The sequence below is a fragment of the Ciona robusta genome, chromosome 5 (assembly GCF_009617815.1).
Source record: "Ciona robusta chromosome 5, ASM961781v2".
Classification (NCBI taxonomy): domain Eukaryota; kingdom Metazoa; phylum Chordata; class Ascidiacea; order Phlebobranchia; family Cionidae; genus Ciona; species Ciona robusta.
The window spans coordinates 586,407-612,882 of record NC_143239.1 but is presented as its reverse complement, the minus strand read 5'-3'; the positions used below and the strand labels follow the sequence as shown (position 1 = coordinate 612,882).

At 35.3% G+C, this 26,476-nt stretch overlaps 2 protein-coding genes and 1 long non-coding RNA gene across 15 annotated transcripts; 1 reads left to right on the top strand and 2 right to left on the bottom strand.

The window, feature by feature from the left end:
* Nucleotides 1-345: 345 nt before the first annotated feature.
* Nucleotides 346-14,742, bottom strand: LOC149735286 (uncharacterized). Of its 10 annotated transcripts, none has more exons than XM_089878158.1 (17): nt 14,475-14,742; nt 13,527-13,702; nt 12,644-12,915; nt 11,768-11,952; nt 11,418-11,522; nt 11,213-11,336; nt 9,239-10,356; nt 9,079-9,133; nt 8,568-8,747; nt 7,619-7,777; nt 6,838-6,969; nt 3,975-6,284; nt 3,153-3,740; nt 2,734-2,831; nt 2,272-2,339; nt 1,243-2,165; nt 346-1,112 (listed from the first exon to the last, which is right to left on the bottom strand). In XM_089878158.1, exons 1-17 carry the CDS (start codon nt 14,730-14,732, stop codon nt 991-993), a joined length of 6,873 nt encoding a protein of 2,290 aa, XP_089734284.1. In that variant the 5' UTR covers nt 14,733-14,742; the 3' UTR covers nt 346-990. The 10 variants fall into 10 exon arrangements, with proteins under 10 accessions (XP_089734284.1, XP_089734283.1, XP_089734281.1 ...); XM_089878157.1 differs by having other exon boundaries at nt 11,394-11,522; nt 12,644-12,906; XM_089878155.1 differs by having other exon boundaries at nt 11,394-11,522; nt 14,475-14,741.
* A 482-nt stretch (nt 14,743-15,224) lies between these two features.
* On the top strand, nt 15,225-26,171 carry LOC149735284 (uncharacterized). 4 transcript variants are annotated; one of them, XM_089878174.1, is made up of 14 exons: nt 15,225-15,569; nt 16,419-16,556; nt 16,877-17,050; nt 17,632-17,774; nt 18,089-18,173; nt 19,090-19,206; nt 19,581-19,708; nt 20,325-24,365; nt 24,479-24,551; nt 24,602-24,735; nt 24,992-25,037; nt 25,088-25,273; nt 25,450-25,572; nt 25,801-26,171. In XM_089878174.1, the coding sequence occupies exons 1-14, from the start codon at nt 15,452-15,454 to the stop codon at nt 26,070-26,072; spliced, it is 5,778 nt and encodes a 1,925-aa protein (XP_089734300.1). In that variant the 5' UTR covers nt 15,225-15,451; the 3' UTR covers nt 26,073-26,171. The 4 variants fall into 4 exon arrangements, with proteins under 4 accessions (XP_089734300.1, XP_089734298.1, XP_089734301.1 ...); XM_089878172.1 differs by having other exon boundaries at nt 15,227-15,569; nt 16,416-16,556; XM_089878176.1 differs by lacking the exon at nt 15,225-15,569 and adding an exon at nt 15,800-15,879.
* Nucleotides 17,631-19,668, bottom strand: LOC149735285 (uncharacterized). The gene is made up of 2 exons (XR_016385039.1): nt 19,538-19,668; nt 17,631-19,389 (listed from the first exon to the last, which is right to left on the bottom strand). It is a non-coding gene; the product is annotated as an uncharacterized LOC149735285 (long non-coding RNA).
* Nucleotides 26,172-26,476: the final 305 nt, after the last annotated feature.

Sequence of the window (26,476 nt, the reverse complement as noted above, 5' to 3'; positions counted from 1 at the left end):
CATATAAACTTATCAGTATTTTGTATTTACTTTAATCCAGTGGTCACCCATGGTTTGTCCAAGTTGGCACAACCAGTAAAAAATAATCATTATCCATAAAGCTAGTAATGTGAAGCCACAGGACATTATAAAGTCATGAAGCACCCATACAGGCTAGGCAATATATATCTATAAGGCAAGAGTTGCCCCCCTCTTACATGTGGATACACTACACCATAACCACATTTGTGCAATCTATTAATAAAACATGCAGAAAAGCTATTCGGTATTTTAAGCCAAATATGAGATAAATTTAATCACAAACAGTCTACTTTTTTCTTGTGTATTTGTGTTAATAAAGGAACATTTTTATTGAGTGCAGTTTATTTCATACGCAAGTAATCTGTACAACATAGCACAACATTCTGTACACGTATGATTAATTATGTATTTCACATTATTTATAATAACATACCAACATATTCATGCGATATACAAACGGTAGCACATAAAATATAGAAGTGATAAAAATGCTGCATCCTTCTAATTTTTTAAAGGTAAACGGAAGTCTATAATCGGTGTACAGATACCGAGCTAAATCCATAATTACAGTTGTTCCATTCAAAATGGCACAATTTTCAAGTTATCATTATTTAATTTGGCAAGATCAGAGTCAGCGGCACTTCTTACTTAAACGCACAATTTTTAAATTATAGATTCAGCACAGTTAGAACTATCTGTACACCAAAAAAAATGACTTTAGTTTATCTTTAAAGTAACAAAATAATTAATGTGTATTTTTTACTAGACTCAGCAAATTGTTTACTGAAAAACTGGAAAGTTCAAATCAAACATATTTCCTAATGCTTTTAACATTTCTTCACAATTGCTCAATTATTAGTGGGCAATTGTGAAACTCTTTTTTTTAAAATATCAGTGAAAACTAAACTTTAATAAAACTTATGAGGAAATTTCTATTCTTTTACAATTAAAGGCTCTATACCGATAATTTTATTCTCTTCCCAAATCGAATCCATTGGAGAAGTCTGCATAGTCTGTAGCTTTGCTTCTTTCATTCAAGTCATTGTCGGGTTTCTCAAACCAATCATTCATCTCTCTCTCCAGGTAATAAGCTGGAATGGAAATGTGTAATATAAACCGGACACTACTAAAAAGAAGGTAACTGAATTTAAAATATTGTCCAGTATCAATAGTTGCAATGATGCCGTAAAGCGTATAAATTTTTACTAATATGGCAATTACCTTCTGTGTCTGACACAACTGTCCTCATATCATCTGGTTCACCATATGGTGATCTATCAATAGTTTGTTCTCTCAATTCTTCAGGATTCATATTACAGCTTGAACGTGAATCTTGTATCAGATCATACTGTTCAGCTGCAGTTAGTGTTCTGTATGTTTCCCTTGCTTTTCTTGATGGAACAGTTTTAATATAAACATTTGATCCTCTGTTTAAATCAGCCACTTTCCCAAGAGAATCTTTACTAACTTTGTAGGAATTTTGTGCTTGATTTGCACAATCAACCATGTACATATCCCTTGTGTATGCATCTCTTGTTGCACCTACATCATATTCCAGATTCTTGCCTTTCCTCATATTTATCCATGGCTTAGCAATCTCACCATCATCTAAACGCGCATAACGAACATGATAAACTTGATCCTTGTGATCTTGGTTTTCCAGGTGATTTCTTGGATCTCTCATACGCTGCCTCTCACTTGTACTTTCATAATCGGAATAATTTCTTTCTGATACTCTTTTTGTGCTCATTTGGTTACGGTCATGCGTGTAGTGACCACTTTGTTGGTGAACGACCGGACTTTCGAAAGCAAAAAAATCATCAAAACCATTTTCAACACGACGGCCACGTGTAGCATATCCAACTTCATGTTGCGAGTAATTTCTCTTTACTTTTTCATTGCTTTGGTCACAGGCGGTGACATGGTGTTGTTGCAAGTTGTTTTGGTTAGATGATTTCGATTGCTTTGTACTACCTCCATCTTGGGGAATGATTTGCATAATATCATCAACGATAACATAGTTACGTGAATTGTCAGTTGAAGTTGATCCCATCACAGCAGTTGAATTATCACGCATATGATCAACAGTAGTCGAATCATTGTTTCTGTTCTCCACCATTGCCACATGTCTTGAATGTTGTCTGCTTAATATACAAAATTAATTAAAATTACATACTCCATACATTTTTCAATTGTTTTTGGTGTTTCTGTATGAGTGAAACAGTAGAATAGAAAATAGTGTGTACTCACTCTGTTCCATGTACAGATGCATTCACCAATGATGAATTAGATTTGCTTTGTCTTCCCAACTCTAGATACTGCAAGTAGAAGAATAAGTTACAAACCCTTGAATAATTAAATGTAACTTACTTACCCTCATGCCGCGGAGCAGCAACAGTCTTCATACTATGGATGTTCTGTTTCATACACCTCGTGCTAGCTAACAAGTTAGGTAACTTTGTGGGTGACTATTTTTTGCGGGTGCAATTCTGTATTTGTTTGTTCTCATATATGGCTGACGATTTAGACAACCAATTAATGACCACTGGGTTGGGACCTCCAGGTTAGAGGAAGATCGTTTACCATTGTGCCACAGCGCCAGACGTTCAACCCCACAAAGATACACACGTGTTAACTGTATATGCGGACGAGGTATATAAAACAGAACACTCATTACTGAAATAGACAATACAAAGTTAGGTAAATATTTACCCTCAATTTCATGTCTAATTCTTTTTCTTGTTGATCTAAATCTTCAATAGTTTGTTTCAACCGGTGAGTTCCTCTGACAGGTCCCTCTTCAGTTCGGTCTGCAATTTATTTAACATATACGTATTTAAAAAAGAGTTAAATTCAATTCAGGAAGAAGTAAGCTTAATTATCAACTTCTTAATAAACTGCAAATGGCTGTTGCAATTTAATGTTGTTTAATATAGCTGAAGTAAATTTCAATTACAAATGTGAAACACAAAATATTGAAGTAAATTATACAAAACCCACATTTTTATATTATAACTGCATACAGTTGGCATCAAACTATTTACTGAAATAATGGCAACAAAAAAGTACTAAAAAAATATCCAAGAAAAGAGAGGAGTTAAAAGTAAATAGTATTTTGTATTTTAACAAACCTTTCCCAACACTTCTTGTACGATTTGATGTCAAGATGTTGTGACGCTTAACGCTGTTGTACCTCCATCTGTATTCATCCTCATTTGGGGGATCTGGAAGATGACGACGAGACTGAGAAATATCATGATCATATCCGCTTAACTCTTCACTCATCCTTGAGGAGGTGGAGACAGATCTTGAAAATGAAAACTTTTGGTCATCCTTAACATCATTGTTGGGTTTGCCACTTCCAACCATGTGAGTGTGTGGCGTTGAACATATGGGTGAAGTTTGTGATGGAGCTGGAAATGATTTTGCAGATGATGTTGTTTGTATTATGTGTCGGGAATCCGACGGTAAGTGAGGATTATTTCTCATCATATCAACATGGTGATGACCTCTTTGAAAACTTTGTTCACATACATTGTGTCTTGTGTTTTCGTAAACACCAATAATATTACTTTCTCCATAGTTGGGTTCCATTTGCCTATCCCGCCTTGAACCAGCACTGTAACAAGGAGGAATGTTTGGTTTGGTAACTGTTGGAACAGATAATGATCTTCGAAGTGGGTTTGAATCATTTATTTGTTCTTCAAATGAATTTCCATCTGAAAAAACTTACTATTAATATGTGAAAGTTCTTTAAATATCCTTGCATGGTTAAGCTGGGAATCACAATCCCTGATGTAGTCTTGCTGTATATATTAATACCTATAATAAACGTTCTTTTCTGTTGTTTTGAATAATGTGTAAAGAATGGCAGGCATACGCACCATACACAAGTACAACTTGTTTTAATATTTAACCAATTTTCTGACCTGTTTTATTCGATAGAATATTACCTGTTTTATATCTGTTCTCTTCAGTTCTGTTTGTGTATCTGTTTACACCCCTGATGGTTGGCCGATGTTTCATTATGAACTGATCACGATTTCTGACATGACCATACCTGTTTGAGTTTAATTGAAAATCACCTGGACCTTCTTCATATATAATGGAGTCATCAAAATCATCGTGGATATATTCATTGTATTTGGAAGGATGGTCATAGCTGTAGTTACGTGGCCACTGGTTTAGACCACTTTCAGTGTACATTGCGTTATAATTGTTTTCACTTTGACTTCTACCATACTCGTAGCATCTTCTTCTTGGGTTGTTTTCAGGGCAATAGTAATCTTGCTCATAATTATATTCACGTCTCATGTACATTGGTCTTGGTAAAAAATCTCTGCTTTCTTGAGGATAGTTACTATGATATGCACATCTTTGTGCTTGATATCTTTCCATGGGTGGTTGTGGGTTGTTATAGACATTTGTGTATCTTTTTTCATGATGTATGATGCTGTCTGTACCCACAGATGCATCTACTTTTCCATGCATAGTGTGTGTTGAGTGAAGATCCGTAGTATGGGATGAATAAACCCTTGGGAATAGAATGGTATCTTCAGGATGTATTTGAGGTTGTCCAGAAATATTGGTTGATGTTGATTTATCTTTATGTACAAGAAGTGGGATAACTGAAGAAGATCTAGGTTCCTTTGTGACAGGGTGACCTTTCATAAACTGACTTTGATGGTTTTGCTGGGGAACTGGTGCTGAATAATTAGAACTTTTAATGTCAGTCACTGGTTCCTGTGGATTTACTAAACCTCGTGCGCCCTTTAAAGCTTCAATTAATGCTGTGAGTTGACAAAGATCGATGGATGGAAATATTGGAGCTACTTCCCTGTCTGGACTTACTTGGGTGGATGAAGAAACTGAATGAACTTTCTTCACTGTTGAGCGTTCAGTTGGCATGTTCAGTTCATTTTTAGGAACAATTTTTGTGACATGGGTTTCATCATTTCTTCCGAGAGTAGAGACTGTTCCACAAGACACACATCGAGGTAACGGACCGTATACATTGTTTATTGATAATCCACAGAAGGAATTGGCAGAACTAGATACCTGAGGTGGTATTGAAACAACTGTTTGTTTCTCCTGCAAAGGACAATTAGTTTTTGATATATTAAGATCATTTGAAACAATGTTAGTTGCTACATCATTATTTACAGTTGAAGTGAAAGAAGGCTCCGAATTTCTTCGAATATTATTCAGCTTTCCATCATTATCTCCATCTTCATGTTGTGAGGGTGGAGAAAGTGAAACAGATCTAACCCATGTAGAGGATTTGTATATTGTATCTGGTGTGGATAGAAGAGAAGACGCAGATTTGGTTTTTGTAGAATTTCCAGGCTTGTTTCGCCTTGGACGTGGAGTTTCCGTTGTTTTCATCAACAGCTCTTCAAAATTATCAGTTGATGTTGTTCGGCGGAAAAATATTGACTTTTTAATTGAGCTTCCTGATCCAGGGGGAGAATTGGACGACCCTGGCTCTTCCATCTCTTCAGGATAAATTGGAACTGAGCTTGTAGCAGATTCAAGCATCTCATCTTCCATATCACTACCACTGTCTTCACTATCACTGTCAAAATATTTTTTACCATGGACCGCATAAACTTTATTTGAGTTGGGAACACTCATTTTACTTTCACTGTTCTCATTTGAAAGTTTGTTTGAGCTACCAAAATTATTTTCCGATGTAACAAGAGGTGAAACTGGTAGCCGAGATGTATTTAAGTTTTTTGTAGTAAACTTGTTGTGGTAGGTGCCCTTTGACTTCTGTAGGTTCTGCTCAATTTGCATTGACATATTCTTTACTAAGTTGCTTGGTGGATCATTTTTTTGAGTTTCATTCATTTGTGTAGAAACTTTAAATTCACTTGAAATGTTTTCACTGAATTTTAAAGGCTTTTCACTTTCTTTTTTAGTTTCATTAGAATTAGAGATGGTTATTTTAGGAATAGATGACGCTGACTTGTTGCTTTGATTTTCTGATAAAGATCGTGTTAAGGACGGCTTCATGTTGACAAACATTGGACTTTGCTCGGACATTGTGTTAATTACACTTGAGACATTATCTATCTTTTGACTAGATGTCTTTGACTTTGTTGTAGATGATAAAGATTTGTGTTTATCATTTAGATCTTTATTCTTCCAGTCTTCCTTGTTGTCATTCTCAGTTGTTTCCATATTTAGTGTATCTTTGCTACACACTGTTGTTGCGTTAGTTGAACTATGGAAATCTGCTTTCCTCCGATTGCTGTTGTCTTCTAAGAATAAAAATATATTTATCTAGCACATAGATTCCTAAACATTGATTACACTTTCCTAGCCAGGCGTGGAAGATGTAGAAGGGAGTTGTGAAAGAGTATGCTCATTCTTTACAAAATATTTGTTAGTTATAAAAGGGTCATTTACACCCTCCCCACTAAAATTAATTACAAATATGTATTGTGATAGTGTTTACTTTTAGTTCTATTTTCCACTGCGTTAAACTAAATGTTCTGGCCGGTTTGGCAACACCAATAATTATTGTGCGACGCTAACACTTAAACGTGGCTCATTAACATTCCTGTGTTTCTTGCATAATTCTTCGTACTTGTGTAAAGTCCTACTGTTGTGTTAGTCTTACTATTGTGTTTTACTGAGACGTTGGTTTTAAGTTGAATAAAGCCTATGATCAATTTTGTTCATCTAATAAGTTTCCGACATGTATTGTGTTTAGTGACTTTAAAATTAGTTACTACATCTTTTTGGCTTTGATATCGGGGGGCGTAAACTTCAAGATGTCAAGATGCTATATGTAGAAAGTCAAACACTCACTACATGGATTTGAATTTGATAAACCCTCATTGTTAGTAGTTGAAGATCGACTTGCTTCATATTCTGATGAAGATAGGCTAGAAGGTCTTGCCACTGACGACAAGTCACTAAAAGGTGCTACGCGCTTTAAACCTGTGTCACAATTAACAAATACTGAATATTTTACTGTATAATTTAAAATATACTAAATTTTTTGTTGTATAATGAAAAAAATCTGGTAAACCAATGGCCTAACTCTTTTCTGACTAAATTGATCTACTTCCTTACATGTTTAATGAGAAAAATGGCCATGAATTATTTAATGAATTATGATTAATTGTCCAGTTAATGTCTAAGGGAGATCCAATGTTAATACACATAACATAAATAAATATACAAAACACAATTTTGGTGTAACTTTGCAGGTGCACAACTGGGAACACTTTCATTTTTGATTACTTTGATTCAGATTTTAAATCATAGATGCCAATGTGAACAACCTGATTTTTGGTAACCAGCAATTTGGAGCAATAACTGTTTAGTTTCCTTTGATATATAAATACATTCTGTACTATACAGGTCAGCTCCTACAACGTGGTGCATCAGGAAAACCTGCGATTTCATTCATACTTGTGTACTTTTATTTTACCCTTGGTTACTCTAACCAAAGAGGCAAAATAAAATTAAGCCTATTCTAGGCCAGTATTCACTTTTTATATCAAATATATATATTCATACTTAAAACAGGCAAAATGGTTTTCTGAATATTGAAAGAAAAAGTAATCCTTAGTGGAGTACAAACCTCCTGATGTAAATGCATCCCTTTCTTCCATCTCTTGTAACAGATGATCAAAATCTCCCTCTGTATCATTCTCTATCATATCGTAGTCAGATTTGTTGTAAAATTGATTGGAGAACGAAGTTTGAGCTTCAGGTCGTAGAATATATGGGGATGAAATGCCTGTAGAGGTGGGATTTTTGTTTTAAAAGTTGTCGCCCTATTTTAAAACATCTTTTACTGTTAATGTAGTCAATTTGCAATAAGCTTACAAGAAAGAAAGGACACAAACTGTATGTTTTATATTAAATGTAGCAACCACTGACTGCAACTGGTGTTAACAGTTTAGTTATCAACAACGAACTATATGTACGTACAACTTAATACTATGTTCTAAAAGAAGAAATAAAGAAGCTTTCCCGTAGAAGCAATGATGTCATAGTGTGTGATTTTAAATAATGCAAGATATTGGATTAGAAATCAATATCGATCGATTTAATTAGTTTGTGTGCATCGATTTTAAACTCAAAACTCCCCAAATAATTTCGAAATAATTTAATAATTGTAACTACTTTAACAGCCACACAAGGTTTGTTCACTTTAATTTATTTACTTTGGCTTGTTATTCTACATGGGAAACACAATAACACAACATATAAAAATGTATTTAAACTTCCTGGAAATGTACAGTAAAGTATAAAATACAGGAACTTTTGTCACCCGACATACTGAGGTCACATATTTTTAACCCGAATTAGAATATTGTCTATATCAGCCATGATTGTGATGGGGTTTAAACCTTTTTGAAGGTTAAGTGCTCTATGCCAAAGTTTCAGAGAAATTCGGGAGACCAGAAATTTCTGTATTAAAAGATAAATAAATATTGTGTACAGCTCAATATCAACACAGACCTATATTTACATAATTTATCATTGTTACAAATATATTCGAGCAATTAATTTACAATACATACCTGAACGAAATCCATTGTTAGATGAAGTAACAAGGAAGAGTGTGTCATTATCATCAAGTTCGTCCACACTCCATTCTGCTGGTCCATCACTGTCAGCAATGCTAGATCCAACTGATGATGTACCATGGTGCATTACACTTTCTTCATCTTGTTTAGAATAAGAATTACCTATCCATCCTTCTGCATATATAGGTTGTATGCATTATTGATTGAACCACAAATAACCAGATGGTGATTTATAGATTTCTATTTCAGTTTAAGCTATTGAGATGATTGCTCATTTAAAGTGGCTTTACATTGCATTTATAAAAAAACGGTAGTTGTAATACTGATAAACGTTTTAGTTTTATCTGATTCATATTTTTAATAAAGTTTAGTTTATAATATCATAAATTTAATGTATTCAGAAAAAATAAGGTCATGGTTACATCTGAAACAATACTAGGAGTTACTTAGTGAAGTAACAACAAAAGTTTAAAAAATGAGCAACCCTACAACTAAATTTACTCACTTGTTGCTGCATTGCTCTGTTTGTTCGACAACCCTTCGGTAACCTCAGTATCTTCCTATCATGTAACAAAATATTATTACGCAGTGCAAAAATGAATGAAGCACAAGGGCTTTTTTATAGCCACAACCAAAACATAAAAAGTGGCTTTTTTTATATTTACCATTGTTTGATCGGTATAAGATGCATATTTCTCTAATGTTTTTCCATTGTTATAGAAAAGTGATTCTTTGTTTCCACATGCTTGATCTGACAGTTTTGTAACTTCCTCTGATGTTTGCAACTTCATATTTGTGGGTTGTTTTGTAGACAACTCAATCGATACATTGGTATCATTGCTTATTGGCTTAGAGCATTCTTCAATATATTGCATGTTGTTTTTACCACTTGTAATCTTGTACGGGCCATCATTAACTTGCTTGTTCGGTACATAAGGTTCTGCCTTTTCCTTTAACATATGTGGTTCACTTCCTAAATCTTTATTTACTTTGGGTTTATGATCTGTGTTCATATTGAGAGAGATCAATGAATTTGATGTTCTTGATGTCTTTCCTGAAATTTCTGACAACTGTGATGTTGATTGATTGAACACTTCATTATTTACAGTCATTAATGATAAATTCTTTGTAATTGGTTGATTTTCACTTCTAGAGGCAAGTTGACTTGTGATTAGTTGATTGTTTGGAGTCAATGACAGATTGGAGGTGTTTGGTTGATTCATAGCATGTTGAAGTCCTGTCATTGACTGTTTTTTAGCATCTGCTTGGGGTGCTCTGGTCACCTGGTTTTTGGTGTTGCTACATTGAAGCATATTGATTGGTTGACTTTTAACATCGGTAGAACGGGGTGGTGTGATTGGTTCATTTTTTGCAATAGAAGATTGAAATGATGTGATTGGTTGGTTTCTAGAATTGGTAGGATCAGGTGCTGTGATTGGTTGGCTTTTGACATCAATGGATTTTAGCTCTGTGATTGGTTGACTTCTATCAGATTGGAGTGCTGTGGTTGGTTTAATTTTTGAAGTTTTGTAAGATTGTTGTTTCTTAGAATCATGTTGTTTATTGTTGAGTCTTTGTTTGTTGCATTCTGTGAAAGACATCACTTCTTGTTGCTTTAATTTTATCCAAGCAGATTTTTCGTTGTCTTCTTCTTCCATTTTTTTCCGAAGTTCATCCTGCACCAACTTATCAGTGGAAAGCCTTCGTACCAACATCTCAGAAATGCTGATCTCTGATATACGAGCTTTATGTAGTGGAGGATCTGGTGTTCGAGATAATTGCTCTGTAAAAAAACATTTCCGATAAACAACAATAATGGTGTAAATAAACTTGTAGAAACAGCTGTGGTGTAACAGCCTATCTTGACTTTTGTGGAGGATCTTATCAGGTACACTAAATACATATTTGTTACTAAAGGTATCCAACATGCAGCTGGAAAAAAAAATTCAATTGTTGTTCAAATATAAAGCAGAAAATTTAAATCAGTTAAAGTATAAAGCAGAAATTTTAAATCCGTCTAAAAACTACACACATACAAATTTCATAAGATACAAAGTTCTGTGATTAAAAAGTTTCACAGTGTTATTTATTGTGTATATGGTTTTTCAAATATTTTTTAAACTGATAGACAAGAATAACGTAGTAATATTTAGCAATTATTTAACTGAGAAAGTCTAAGTATCTGTGTGACTCTTTTAACAAAGTTTGCTGTTACAACAGCACTCTTCACTTAAACAATATTGATTTTATTTGCCAGCTCTGCCACCTGCCACACTTCCACTGACTGAACCTTTAATAATTTATAAAGAAAAGTTTCCAATATTTTTCGACTTAAACTTTTTTTAACACTGACTAATTAAGTAGTTATATAAACCATCACACACAATTGGTTTCAAAGTTATGTAAATGAAATGTAAAAAAATATAACCAACTCATGAAATTAATTTTAAAACATATAAATTTATTCACTCGCTCTGCTCTTTTATAAGTATTTAAGTCAGATCTTGTGGTAAACATTTGCATTTAAAGACGATAATTTAAGGTTTTATTTACTCCTTCAGAGTAAATATTCTGATTAATCTGTATCGTGCAGTAAGCCTAAAAGTATAGAACAGATGTTTTACATTTATTTAACATACCAGGTTTTGTTGGAAGCTCAAACGATCCGTTTCGTAAAAGTGAAGAAATTTCTGAAAAAGAGCGGCGCCTCCAAGATGAATTTTTTTTGTGTTTATCAATAGAAGTGGATGAATCTTTGGATCTCTATAAAAGTAACCTTAATGATAAATAAAGGGTGATGTTAGGATGCGGGGGAGGTACCTGAATTGGTATATCGACACTGACACTTCGATTAATGTTTCTTCTTGCTGGATGGTTTTTCATCCAAACATTTGAACGAGCTGCAAGTTCACGTTGTTTGTCGCAGAATTTACACAATATTTCACCCTTCTGAAAAGTGTAACAAGCTTAATATGTCATCTCAAATAATTACCAAATGCTTATCTTGGAACAAGGGCCATTAAGAGTCTTTCCCAATGAAATCTACGCTCACATTTGTGGTGAGTGGTGACATACTAATGACCTAAAGCCAATTCCCCCGACCACCATTAAATTGGTAACAAAAGTATGCATAGAAGATATGTGTTCTTACTCATGAAAGAGCGTCGCTATGCTAATATAAGTAAGTGACATACCTTTGCAAGAATAGATGACGAAACATGACATTTGTTACATATCTTTCTATTACATGATGTGCAATTTGTATTTGACTTTTGCTTTTTGCTTTTATCAGAGACAAGACAAAGTTCGCAGCATTTTTCCAGGGAAACATCTTCAGGGAAAGGTAGAACTTTAACTTGTGTAGAGGGGGTGGGTTTGTCTGTATACGTAATTTTTTCATTTTCAAAAAAGATAAGTTAAGTAATTAAAACTTCGAACTAATAAAGTTCCGAAGCGTTTAGATCCCAAGACAAAGAATGTCCCATCTTACCCCATAATATTATATCATGGTTAAACAATGTTTGAATAAAAAAAACAACAAAATAAGTTGCTACTCAGAAAATGGCATTAAAATCTTGAAGCTTGATAAGAAACAGTTTTATTGAAAGAAGGCAGTGTCACTACATTTAAAACGCAATCAAAACAATAAAGCTCACGTCTATATACTTAATTGGTGGAGAGAAAGACTACTTCAGTTCTTATCTCACAGATGGCGCAAAATGTTGCAATAGTTATCATGGCATGATCAAACGCCAATTGTAATAAGACTGGCTTATCTTACAATATTATGTACACGTTATTTCACATAAACATCGATTACGCGTTTTACGGTTGGTTTTTGTATGCATATGTGAACGTTAAAGGGCCAAAGTAATCCCAAAGTTAGTATAGACGTTGAATAACCCTATAGGCCACGACCGCTAGGTTTGCGATGATCTAAAACTAGATAAATAAATGTAACTTGGTACAGCGATAATCCTTATTATACCGATCTTGCCCAAGGACACATACTCCTACAATGATAGCAGTGACCAGCTCTGTACGCATAACCTCTAGGCGGGCGTGCTTACCAACTGTTCCACTGGGCAGGATTGTAACCGATTTTTGACCGTTCTGTTCTTTGTATGCGGCTAAACATTTTAAACAAACATTGCTATTACCATCCGTATTGGCTTTCGCAACTGATGCAACCCGTTTTCGTTCAACGGGAACAGGTCGATTTTGTTTGCTTCGTTCTTCTTTCTTCACGTTTGTACTTGCAGTTGGTTTTGTTGTCAATGGTTTTTCAGGTTTGGTTGTTTGCTCGCTATGCACGAAAGCGTCCACTTGATTCCTAATATTCCTAAAAAAAACATTTGCAGTAACTCACATAAACACGTGAACAGCGTGACTATACATCATAAAGTAGACGTTTTCATTGAATATAAAAGATTCTAATTTTTCACCTAACTTGTACATATATATTAACTAATATACTACAGCGCCGAGTTAAAGTTCTATTTAGTTGGGTATTGAAATTTGATAAAATGTTAGTTTGTTTATAAGGCCTGCTGTGGCATTTAAACCGACAATTAGCTAAATAAATGCAAACGCTTCTCAGTTGGGCGTAACGTTTCTAGAGTATATAATACGTATTATAGGGGGTAAGATGGGATACTGTTAGCACTTAAATACCATATTTCCCGATAGCGTTTTGAATAATTAACAATGCTTCTTTTTTCCTTGTTTAATACCAATGGGATGTCCCATCTTACCCCATCATATTAGCATAAACTAAAGTGATAGATTCCCGTTTGTAATAATTGCGAAGTTTGTTTGCCGCGTCTTGTGTTACAATTGCTTTTATCTTATCATTGAAAATGATGGGTATAAAGAAGGTGTGTAAATACGCACTGTATATAACTATAGTTGTAAATTTTGACTAGTCAAACCGTAATACACTTAACAACTCACTTTACTTTCCTTGTTTCTAGTTGTTCTATTTGCTTTGCTCGAGCGGCCACTTGCAGAATCGCCGCCCTTTCCTCTGGGTTTAGATGGCTGAGGTCAAGCCCGAACAACTCATCATAACCGGGTGGTGCAGAGAAAGCTTCTCGCTTTTGGTTTTGTGGCATTGCTATCGATTCACTCTGGGAAACAAAACCATAATTGAAATAAAATATCGTAAAAAGCAATATAGAACAACCACGACAACCTGTTCGAAATGTGGCGCATTGAGGTCTGAACGTGCATTTTATTGAAGAGACAGTTAACGCGATCAACTGCGAGCTTTCTATCATAACTTATACACATTTGTTACAACACGAACTCGAATGGTAAAAGCGTATAGGGTATATAGGATTGTTAATCTATACATTTACAATACTACATAGTTAAACATACATTTGCGTATTCCTCGTATATCGCTCCCAACGCCCAAACCTTCTGCACCAAACACACACCTGTTCAAACCCTATCCTGCAGATTCATGCACTAAAAGCCACAACGACTGAAGAAAAAGGGAGTAGCGTTGTTTCGTGTCTTGGTATAAATAATGCATCTGCTGCTTCACGAAAGAGCGCTGTCCCTGATTAAAGCTCGTGGGTCGATGAATCGAATCGATCGAACATGCGATGTTTTATTGCATTTACGCAACCAAGGTTCCAATTACCTTTAATGTAACCGATCCCTATACAGTACCAATATGAACAAACACCCATGCGGAATAATGTTGAAAAATAGCAAACATTCTGACTCGGAAATGACCAGTTCCACACCTACCGTATGAGGGTGTATGGAAAACATCATTTCAACTATTATGAAGCACTGACGAACAGTTGTGCAATACGTCCAACATAAACCTAATATAATACACGGTCTGCATAAATGTTTATAAAATAAAACAGTTTAGGGCCAGAGTACCTTGGATATGGTGGTCGGCGGTGTACGAGTTTGATTGGACCTCGTGACGTCATCATGCACATGAAAAAGCCGAGTGTTGCTGTCAGTGACGTAACTTTTAATTCTAGAAACATTTCCAGGATGGTGAATGACGTATCTGGACAAAGGTGACGTTTTACGAGGCCGTCTCTTTTTAGCTGACATTTCGCTGAATGCTATATGGTTAGTAGAACAACAATTCACTAAAACAATACGCATGTAACAGTCCTGAAACAACATATAATTCTGGTTACAAATCTCCAAATTACATATTCCGCCACCTGCTGTTTTTTTATGCTTATGTAATAACAAGCTAATAGCTGTCTTTATTCTGTGAAGCATTTTTATACCGCAGAAACCAGTTTGAAACACCAACAATATTCATCCAAACTTAATATTGATCACCTGTTTCTCACTGACATATATACATCTCTTTTATCGAATGGTGTTGTACAATATGCCAACGATCTATAAACTATATTGGAATCCGCCATAAATAATTCAGACAAACTTACAGCCGTGTATTATGCAAACAAAGCTTTCATGCGGTCCGTTTGCGATAAGCATTATTGGCTCAAATTGTCCCTTCCACACGTTGGCCCAAGGCGCATAATCAAGCTGATTACCTCCCAAATCACGTTATTTGTGAGCAATCAGCGTTTTTTTTTCCAGAATACAAGTTACTGGTAGCTTTTCTGCAGTTTAAATGCCAAGTTTTGGCTTCAGTGCGTTTAGACTGCGTGTGATGTATCATGGGAGTGGTTGGGCGAAGAACTTCAGACGAAAATATTATTTTCTTAAGGACCAAAAAAGTTAGACAGAATGTAACACGTGATTGTATTCGTTTACATAGAAGCACTTATTCTGTGAATACCATTATTGTTTTATATAATATCACTTATATGAAAGTTGTATTGTAGAGAAATATTAAATTTATCCAAAGTAGCGAATTCAGTCAAATGAACAGAAGATTTGTGCACCCTAGTATATATGGACAGGTATATGCTCCACCGCAAAATCAATTTCTACCAGCACATTGCCCAATACTTCCACCTCCTGGCTTTATTCTACCAAATGGTGAGTTCGTGACGTCATCATAGGTTAATTGTGACAAAACCGTAAAGGGCGGATTCAAACCATTGCTGATAGCTGGCGATTCGAGAGAGGAGAGCGATTTACTAACGTCACTTTCTCTATCATCGCTAGCGATGCAATTGACAAAATATCATTTAGAAATAGTTTCCCTAAAATTAAGTTTAAATCAAAACGTAAAAATGAAATATTTTGTTCTAGGAAAACTATATTTGTGTAAATAGTGTTAAGGTGGTTTTCTACTATTGTTAAAGGCCACACGAAATTTTGGTCACAAGAGTTTGATATTACACAGGTGTGTTTAATGCACTTTTGTTTGTAGAAAAATGAGCTGTATGAAATACAGTGGCAGATATAACATCAGCCCAATTCTTTGGAAAATTTGTCAACTAAGCTAATATTTTTAAAGTCAATGCCCGCATTATTTTTTTCTGGTTATTTTCCTCTGTTTATGTCGAATATTTATCCTAAAGCATTAAGTTTTTTTTTCGCCAAACAGAACAATATACCACGCGATTTAACATTTGTGTGTGATTCGTTTGTCGGCCTGTAACAATCGCTCTCGGCTATTGTCAGCGCCTCTACCACCCGTAGTGTGAACCCCACTTAGAGATATAAAGTCTTGTATTTTTATTTTGATGTATCCTTTATTTAATATTACATATAAAAACCAAAATCCCCCATTATACGTACCTTTTGCTCTCTTGCTACAACGAAACCACCTTACGGGAATCTCCCTTTGGAAATACTGACATGTTTGAATGGTTATGAGTTTATTACATGTCAAGTTAACCCATAACGATTCTTTTGTTTATATTTTGTTCTAAACAGAAGTTTGTCAAGTTCCTTTGCCGCTTCTATCATATCCCCAGTTACCATACGGATTACCAGATGCGTATGGAAGATATACTTCATGCTACATCCCTCAACCACCTGGCTACCCACCAACTACGTACAACGTTGCTCCACCAGGTTTAATCTATGTGTGGTTTTTACCACACCCACTAAATTTGACAATATGACAACAATATATGTTTAACAGTGTTGCTGCTACTGTTGGCACATGTGTCCTTAAGCAAGACATTTTACGACAATTACGCCAATCATGCCAATCCAGTAGTCACGAATGGATTGTCTGTCAGCCATGCAGGAAAACCATCATTCAAAAGTTACAAGTGGTAATTTGTAAACTGGCATGAGATGCTTGAAATAGAACATCTGTGTTATAATGACTGTTGTTTTTCAGCTTTATTAAATGAATAATCTAAAATTAGAGTTGATATTTCAACCAGGAATGCTTCACCTAAGAAGTCCATGGCCAGCAATGGTTGAACCCCCCCACCCCCCACCATATCCACCACTTAGCTATGCAACACAACACACAAATACAACTCAACAACCTGAACCTGGAACCAAATGTGATGGTGGTCACGCAACTGGATTAGCTACGACTGCAACTCTTTTTGGTAAAAATTGTTAGTAATGACGTGTTATCCATGAATTGTCGGGTTCTGTGGCACACTAGGTAATGGGTTCAAGGCTCATCGCTGTTACCATTGTGGGCGTATGTGTCCTTGAACAAGACAATTAACGCCAATTGCTTCAACGCAGTGGTCATCAATGGGTTGTCTAAATTGTCACTCATATAATATAAAAAAAAAAAAAACACAAAGTAACGTACATTGTAACCCTGGCCATGTGAGGATAAAGCAAGTTATATTCATTCATTCATTTATTTAAACCGTCCTTGTGATTGAGTTTTTAATAGTGATCAATGATTTTGAAGGTGCGAAAAATATATAAAAAGAAACAATAAAAAGCATGTAATAACACAGCGACAGTGATCATGACATGGTGAAGAAGTATTGCTAATAAACAACCTGTTTTTTCGCACATATTAGCAAAATTGTGTCGATTTGTGATAAATCCATTTTTGGAGAAAATAATTTTTTACCTAGGCTATTCTTTCCTATCAAACATACAGCTCCTGTTGCCCCATAGCCATTTATTTATTTTTACATTACTCTACAATAATTTGTTTTCACAGACCAGCAACAAAATACTCGACAAAAAAAACGGAGACAAAGAAACATAACCAACAACCAATCAAAACATATTCGTAAAACATCATCCAATCGGATTCGTTACATCACATCATTAAGAAAAATTAATCGTTCTAAACATTTGATGGTGAATAACCCCTCTTTGCAATATTGTTTTGTACATAAACTTAAAATAGATGACTTGGTGAAAAGGTTTACTTACAATTATGCAGGCCTAATAAGACAAATCATAGTTCTAACATTGGTATTGGTTTGCACATCAAGTGCAATAGCTTTATACATCTCATGGACACCTTTAAAATGCCAATTATTTGCACTTTTTTTTCTCTTACATGATACTGTGAATCACACATAATGTGAAAATGTATCAGGACACTGGGTTTAATTTTAAAATGCTAAAAGTGACCTGATGTAATACTTAGTGTCTTTTTTTATTTTTAGAGAAGCAGACGAATGTCAAATAATTCTCACCGAAAATCAGTTTCTGTTGAACCTGTTGAGCTGAGTAGCATCGCAATTGAAACAGGTTCTGTTCTTAATATATTCTGATACCATCGCGCCTAATACAAATCTAAAAGCTTACAAAACATACTTATTAAAACATGAGAGTATTAATATTGACTTTTATGAATGAATGTAATTTACTTTATCCTCGTGTTGCCAGAAAACGACGGTCGTTTTACCACGAGTGTTCATACACCCCGTTCCATCTTACGAGTTATCAACATGGTGCGGTGTATGAAACAGAACACCCGTGTTTAACGATTGTCAGTTTTAGGCTATGACAGAATAAAGTAAGTTATTTTTATTTATTCATTTATGTATGTAACCTTGTAGGTGATTGTTTTTTGGATTTTTTTATGTATGGCTGATAATTTGGACAACCCATTAGTGACCACTGGGTTGGAGCAATTGCTGTTAAGTGTCTTGCCCAAGGACACATACACCAACAATGGTAGCAGCATCGAGCCTTGAACCGCTGGGTTACAGACAGGCGCGCTAGCCACTACAGCACGGCGCCGGACATAGTACTAACCACTGTACGGCCCAAGGACACATATGCCCAAAATAATAGCAGCGACGGACCTTGTAACCATGATTATTAAAAAATACACATGCCATCATGGCCAACTATAGCCTAAATTCCCTCCAACCCAGGTTTGTAGCTGAAACCATCATGGGCGTAGATGCCCTGGGCCAAGACACTTAACGATAATTGCTCCAATCCAGCAGCTCCTATTGGATTGTCCCAATTGTCAGCCATACATAAAAAATCTCAACAACTACTCGTAAAGTTACATACATGCTAATTGTTAGCGGCAGGGGGTGTATGCAACAGAACACCCATGTTATAACAACTGTTGTTGCCCTGCAATGCGAGGGTAAAAAAGTTAAGTTTTTATTTATTCATTCATAGATTAGAATATTAACATGCTTTACAGATCATGGTGAATATGAATCATGTGATGAAAATGATGAAATAACCCAAGACAATGAATTTGTGTGGGATGCTAAACAAAGTATGGATGAAACAAATATAAGTGAAAAACAACAGTTCAGTGAGTTTTATGATCCCTTACTGCACCAAACCAGATGCATAGTTTTACTTATTCTTAACTCCACCCAATTTGTGATCACTGAGTTGGAGCAATGTCCGCTAAGTGTCTTGTCCAAGGAGACTCTCGATGACAATACGCTGCATAGTGTGCACTCATACAGTGTTTTCTGCACCGGTCAACTTCCTGCAAATATCATAAACATTGTTAGATATATATATCTGACACAATACCATCGTAGTAGAAATGTATTTGGGGTTCATTGATGGGTTATCCCATGCTTTCTAACCATTTATATTAATACGGTGCTGTTTTATTAATGTGGGAAGTTTACCTATAACAGGACAATCTTTTATTTTCATCATGTTTTATTCCAGTTCATTCGAACATAGAACCTCATCCCAAAAACCCTGACTACACAATCATCACAAATGACAAATCATTTTCATATGTCAACTATAATCCTGATGTTCTTCCAACTAAACTGGATAGGATGTGGTTACAGGTGGGAATAATAAAAAGAAAAAGTATTTTCTAAAGAATTATTTTTTTTAAATAGAATAGACCAGTTTGTGTGCAGCTTGATCAGTTCATATTAATAAACTATCTTCTAAATAAACTTGAACTTCTAAATAAACTTGATCAGTTCATATTAATAAACTATTAATAAGCATATTTAATTATCGCTTCTCAATGATGTTGTTCTTACTTTTTAATCAATGTAGTCCATCTGAAGAGTTTTTTCTTGTAGTTTTATGTTCTATTATTTTGAGTCAAATTATGATAATAGTATTATACTGGTGAAACAAATAAATGCAGTTGGGGCTGCTTATTTTAACAGTGCTGTTTAAAGTTTTTTGTGACTCGTCTAATATCTTTACACAAATTAATAGAAAATTTAAACTTTTCTATGATGTTGCCAAGTATAACTAATGGAGGTCAACCTTCGGGCTGTATTTGTTAGGTTAAGAAGCGCTACATCAAAACAATAGGGAAGTTTTGGTATTTTGGTTAAAATTTGCCTTGAAATTTTATTTTGTTTTATACTTATTTGTCTATAAAAAACTTTTGTTTTATATCAATTAAAGATTAATCAAAACTTTATTCAAAATTTACTACAGATTGGGCCAGTGCAAAAACAGAATGAAAAGATTCCCAAGACTTCTACAAATATCAACACTTCACTTGATGTTGCATTCAAATCACCTCGAAGTGATGAACGTCATTCTAATAAACAAACCGATTCTGTCAACAGGAACAGTGCTTGGAAGGCTACAGGCAGCGGATACAAATGCTGTAGTGACTCAAACCAACCAAAAAAAGTTGTGCAGCCATGTCAGCATTTAAAGTCCTGTTTGTTCTGTTGTTGCACACCTTGCTTGCAGAAGCAGGGAATAAATCGAACATTTGAAGCAAATCATAACCTGGAACCAATAATACAAGATGATTCTGAAGTTTGGGATGAAAGTAAGAATAGAGCCACAAAAAAAGGTGATAATAATCAAGATTTAAACTCCTCAAAATCTTTAGTTGCTGGTGGCGAAAGTGAAACATTAAAATTGTGTGTTAGTGGCTTGTGGTGGGACCAGAGTACTAATGCTGGTTTCACTGAAGCAAAAGTTGTATCTGAAAACAGTAACTCAGCCACTAGTGATGCTGAACAAAGTGTTGATTCGTCCGAGATAGAAATATCTGGACCATTTATTCAAGAAATGGATGATTTAGTAATAGTAGACACTGCCCCAAGTCGCAACGTATCATCTCACCACAATGAAGAATATGATATAAATCACAATGTTTCTTTGAATAAAGAAAGTCCAGCATGTGACACCACTAAAGATCGTAAGAAACTTGATGTTGACTGGGAAGCCATACGTTCAGTTGTACCACAAGATTATATAACAAGATCATACACTGATGAAGGGACAGCGGAAGTTTATGATATCGGATCAAATGTTGTTGGTGGTGCATCCTCATCCTCGCTGTCATCATTCGTGGAAACAAGGATAGCTGATGATGATGAAGCAATTGTTGCAGTGATTGATAAAAACAATGCAACAGACATCCGTAATGTACATGCTGGTATGGGGGAGGAGAATAACATGGTAAATACTTCATATGATACCTCCACACCTGTAAGAACAGTTTTTACCACCGTCCATGGTAAACGTGTTATGACACCAACTACTTCAGCAAGGGCAGGTTGGGGAAAGCAAGATGTCAAACTTCTTTTGCTGTCGAACAGAGACAACTCAAAAATTGATTCAAAGTCAAGCAAAGATGAGGATATTGCTAACAGTGGTGGTAAAGATGAAAGTCATTTAATAAATGAAAATACCATTTCCAATGCACAAAGTACATCAGCAGCCACTTTAGTACGCAACAAACCATTGCTTCTTACTTCTCAGGTTCGTACCTCACGAAGTGTCCTACCATCAAAAAAATCAAAATCTGTTCCTACCAGTCCTTTTCGAACCTCCAGCATTCCTCAACATCTAACGCTTTCCAGACTTTCCTCAAGTTACTATGGTACAGCTGATACAAGCCCTGCACGTTTTAACAACATTACCTGTGATGGTTCGCCTATCTCATACAGTGTTAACCCCTCCAACAAATCACCAGATACCACATACTTGTTAACACCAGCATCATCAGTGTTGGAATTTCTTGCTCCAAAGTCAAAAATAGTTTCTAATGAAAAGCAAACACAAGAGCTTAAATCTCAAACACATAAAATCGCTCAAAAGTCCCTGGTTAAATCAAAGACAACTTCTCAACTAATTTCTAAGAGTAATTGTCAGGTTCTTCAGAAAAAAACAAGAAAAACAATGCCTCGTATTGTAAAGAAGACAAACACTTTAAAACAAAAACAAACATCGGATTCTGCGTACACCTCTCCTTCATCTTGTCCTAGTTCACGAACTATTACACCCGGTGTTTCCCCTGATAAGCCACCAGTACAATTGGGAAGTTATGGATCCAAAACTGTGGTGAAGGCGAAGCATAAAAAGAGTGTTTCATCTCGACCTAAAAGTTCCGCAGCACGAAGAAATTTGACTCCAAACGTTGATAAAGAAAGTTCTAAACCAGTATCGACAAAAGTAATTTTCAGTGAAGATTCAAAATCTAGGTCTTCAAAGTCATCTACAACAACTGATGCATCTCTTTCCATTGTTACCCAGAGTAAAATAAAAGTAGCAAACCTAAGGTTAAGACAGGATGAAATTAAAAAGAAACAACTTAGCAAAATAACATCAGTTACAAAACCTACTACTGTGGTTGGAAAAAAACCACCATCGCGACGTTCACCTCGAATTCGCAAGGAAAAGCTTTCAGTAACCAAAAAAGCTAACCAAGATTTAACGGATGATACAAATAATGTACAAACAAACAAAAAGACTGGGAAATCCCTAGAAAAATCTGAAATTTGTATAAAGAAGAGTGTACTGTTTGACAAAACAGAAAATGTGCTGCCTTCTTCTTGCTCTGGATCAAAACTTACGTTAATTTCAGTCGGTAAAACTGAAGTTTCATCAACACTAACAAGAGGCCGGGTAAAATCCAGCATCAAAAATATTGTCAACAATTTGGTGAATCAGTCAGTTTATCAGAAGCCTGAAACAGTCTCTTCTCCAAGTTTAAATGCTCTTACTTGTGGAAGTAAACCAAAAGCAGTCCAGGCCACGGAGGATGAAATAGCCTTCCCAACTAGTCCTCAAGTAAGGCAGAGACCAAGCTCTGTGCCAACTACCCCAACCCAACAAGTCGTTCACTGTCGACAACTGAGCGCAAGTTTATCAGATGTGTTTTATGACACAACGGTTGAAGAAAGCTTCTTGACATCAGTGTGCTCATTTTTTCCTGAACCTGTGAAGAAACCTTTACAATCAAGTGGTGAACAATCTAACAGATCAAAAGTGCAGCCCACTTCTACTTACATTGCTTTCAGTCAACCAACTTTTACACCACCACGCACCAACCTAGAAATGAAAAAAATCCCAATCAGACCGAACAGAACTAATCATTGTGTCGTTGATTCTAGTTTGAAGCAACAGCCTCGGGGACAAACATTGAGCAAAGATTTAGAAGATGAAGTAAGACAGAGCGCCCAACTCTTGTTAAATTCAGTTTCTACAAATAAATCGCACTGTATTTTGTCAACCACACTTGAAGAAGTCAAACAGTCACCAAAGGTAAATTTATTAAATGTAAACAAAGATAAAGTGAATTCTGAACAAGCTTTTCCTGATTCAAGCCGGCGGAAATCGTTAGACATTGCAACGCAGACCTCTGAGGAAGAAGATTCAAACATAGTAAAAACCTCGGAACAACAGACATCATCGAAATTGAAACTGAATGTTCCACCAAAGAAACCTCCACGTAGTGCAAGTCCTAACTCAATACCATCAGCCATAAAAGAGTCTCGTTCAAAACCTAAAACTCCTCCAGTGGGAATAAATGCTAAGAATACAACACAATCAGAAAACTTTCCTTACTACCATCTCTTTCCAGCATTCACAGGAATATCTCCATTACGTCAACCGCCTTTTCTATCACCAACATTCATTCCTGTCAATATTGATCACCAATTTATCAGCAGTCCAACATTTCCTGCGTTTGTAGTGGCTGGAGAAACACAACGGTCTTCCATATCAGCTTCATCTGGCAATGATTCCGTGTCTTACCAGATGCCAACAATTCAACAGGCTTACTACCACTCATCTAAAGGGCCGAGCACTTCATATGCAGCATTGGGTGTTCACCCTGGATATCCTCAGCCTTCAAGAAAGAAATTAGTGAAGACAAGCAGAGCTTCTTTATATAAGAGTAACCGTGGCTCTAAAAACACCCCAGTTTACCCACATGTACCTCACCCACGTGGTCCACCAAGCAGAAAGGTAAACCCTATTCGTCGCCGACGTTCCTATCCAGGATTGCTGAGTTCAGCTGCTGTGGCAAAAGCAAGACTTTCCAGGCGAGTCGCCACTTCAAACATGAGACAACAATACATTAGCAACAACCTTAACTTCTCTCATCCATCTGGAAGGATACAAAGACGACCACGATTTGTTAGGAGCAGTTTAACTGAAGATGTAATATTAGAAACTTTAACAAAAGGAGCATTATCACCAACATTTTTAACCAAACCATCAACAAAAAAGGTATAATTTTAACTTTATCATATGTTAAAATTACTCTCCGCCTGGGTTAATAAACTACATAATGCAATTATTTTCAGGTGATCTTTCAGTAACTGATATTTGCATTTTTCCAGATAAATAAAGAAAGCTTAAACAAAAAAGAAACAAATGAGGCAACATCCATTGCTGGACTTCCTACCAAACATGGTAATGTTTTAAGTCACAAATGTTACTCTTATTTAGCTCAATATTTTCAGGAACCAAAGAAGTTTTAAAAGAAGAAAATAAAAATGTAGATTTAATTAAAGATAATCTGCAAGAAAAAGATGTTTTACCCGCTCCTATTATGTCTTCTGGCATTAAATCTGGTGAAGAAGTTCCAACAGGACATGTGAGAATAGAGTAAACTTCTAAATAAACTTGTTTGGTTAATGGGTGATTTGAGGGTGTAAATAAACTATACTCTGTAAACTATACATTGATTCCTATCTACTACCCAAAGTAAGTTAATCAATAATAAAATACAGTAAAAAAAAAACGAAAAATTGCCAAGCACTGTTGTAAGTTTTGAAAAAAAAATTGTTCAATTGATTATTGTAAATACTGCATTGCATTCTATACAATGTTTAATTTTTACCTTGTTTTAGCACAAGATTGAATTGAATGACATCTCTAACCAGGATCAAAAAAAAGGTTTATGATGTTATCCTTTTTATTGCTTTTTATTATTTTTACAATCACAGGACACGGGAAAGCAAAAAATCCACTTTCAAAAATAAGACGTTTAATTTCTGTTAAAAAAGGGAAATATTTTCATAACTTGACTGTAGCAAATGTTTCAACTGCAATGGATGCTTCAAGCAACTTAAAGAGAAGTAAAACTGACAGCAGACTTTTGTTTGCCCAACAAAAATCAAGTGACAAACCAGGTAAGGGTGATTCATATGAAATTTTCTACAGAATTCCACTTCATCCAATATCATTGTGAAATGTTTAACAACTCTTTAAATTGTATGAAAACCATAATTTTTTTGTTCCACATGACCTTCAAATTGAAAGATTAGGGTAACATTTTTAAAGATGAAAATTATATCTAATTTGGCAGATGATAAAAAGGATATTGTAGTAAAAAAGAAACCCATCTATGATTTGAAGGGGGCCTTGTTGAAACAAAGTTTTGTGGCTATTGCACCTATGGATATAATTTCTTCAAATAATTGTGTAAAAGGTAATAATGTCCATGCTTATTGTGATGTAGTTCAATAATCCATCCAAATTCTTATATCTTAAAAAAGCCACTTGGTGTATATATGGTGTGAAAATGCAACACACAAATCAGGGAACAGTCGTACTATATATCCTAAAACCTGTTTCTCTATCAAAGTTTAGAAAAAATACATTTTAAACGTGGGAGTTTTATGCAATAATTTTACTGATGTGTTATTTTTTACCACAGAACTTGAAAGCTCTGAAAATATTCCTCAGTGCTTTGAAAAGAAATCTATGGGGACACCTGGTGTCCGAATAAATTCTGAGACTGGTGACATCATCGAGGTACAGAAATGTCCGGATATTGAGGATGGTGCTCACCTACATCAGTTGTTGTCAAGCACCGCTATTGAAAATTGTGACGACACTACACTATCGGATGATACTTTGCAACCAACTGCTTATCGAAAACATGACACAATTAATCTGCAAACTGTCAATGAATCAACAGAAATTTAAGCAATTTTTAAACTGTTGTATTCACCGGAGACCTCCCTCCAACTTATTGTAAATACTGTATATTATTTTCCTTCAAAATACATTATTTTTGCATTCATATTGTAGATTGTAATTTGTTCTCTGATGTCACGAAGTATTAGCTGATTAGACACTAAAAAGGTAGGCTGATAACTAGATGCACCTAAATTTAAAGCTCATCATCAATAACATAATTCAATGTCTTCAAGTAAAAGACGAAGGTTAGTTGGTGAACGCAGTGGCTTGGTAGTAAATTTATTACACATTAAAATAAACCATTATATGCATATTAAATGAATTCACCAATTTATCTATGCTACATTTATGATACAAACATCTTATCACAGCGCATGGCGGATAATTTAAATGTAAGACAGACACACTTT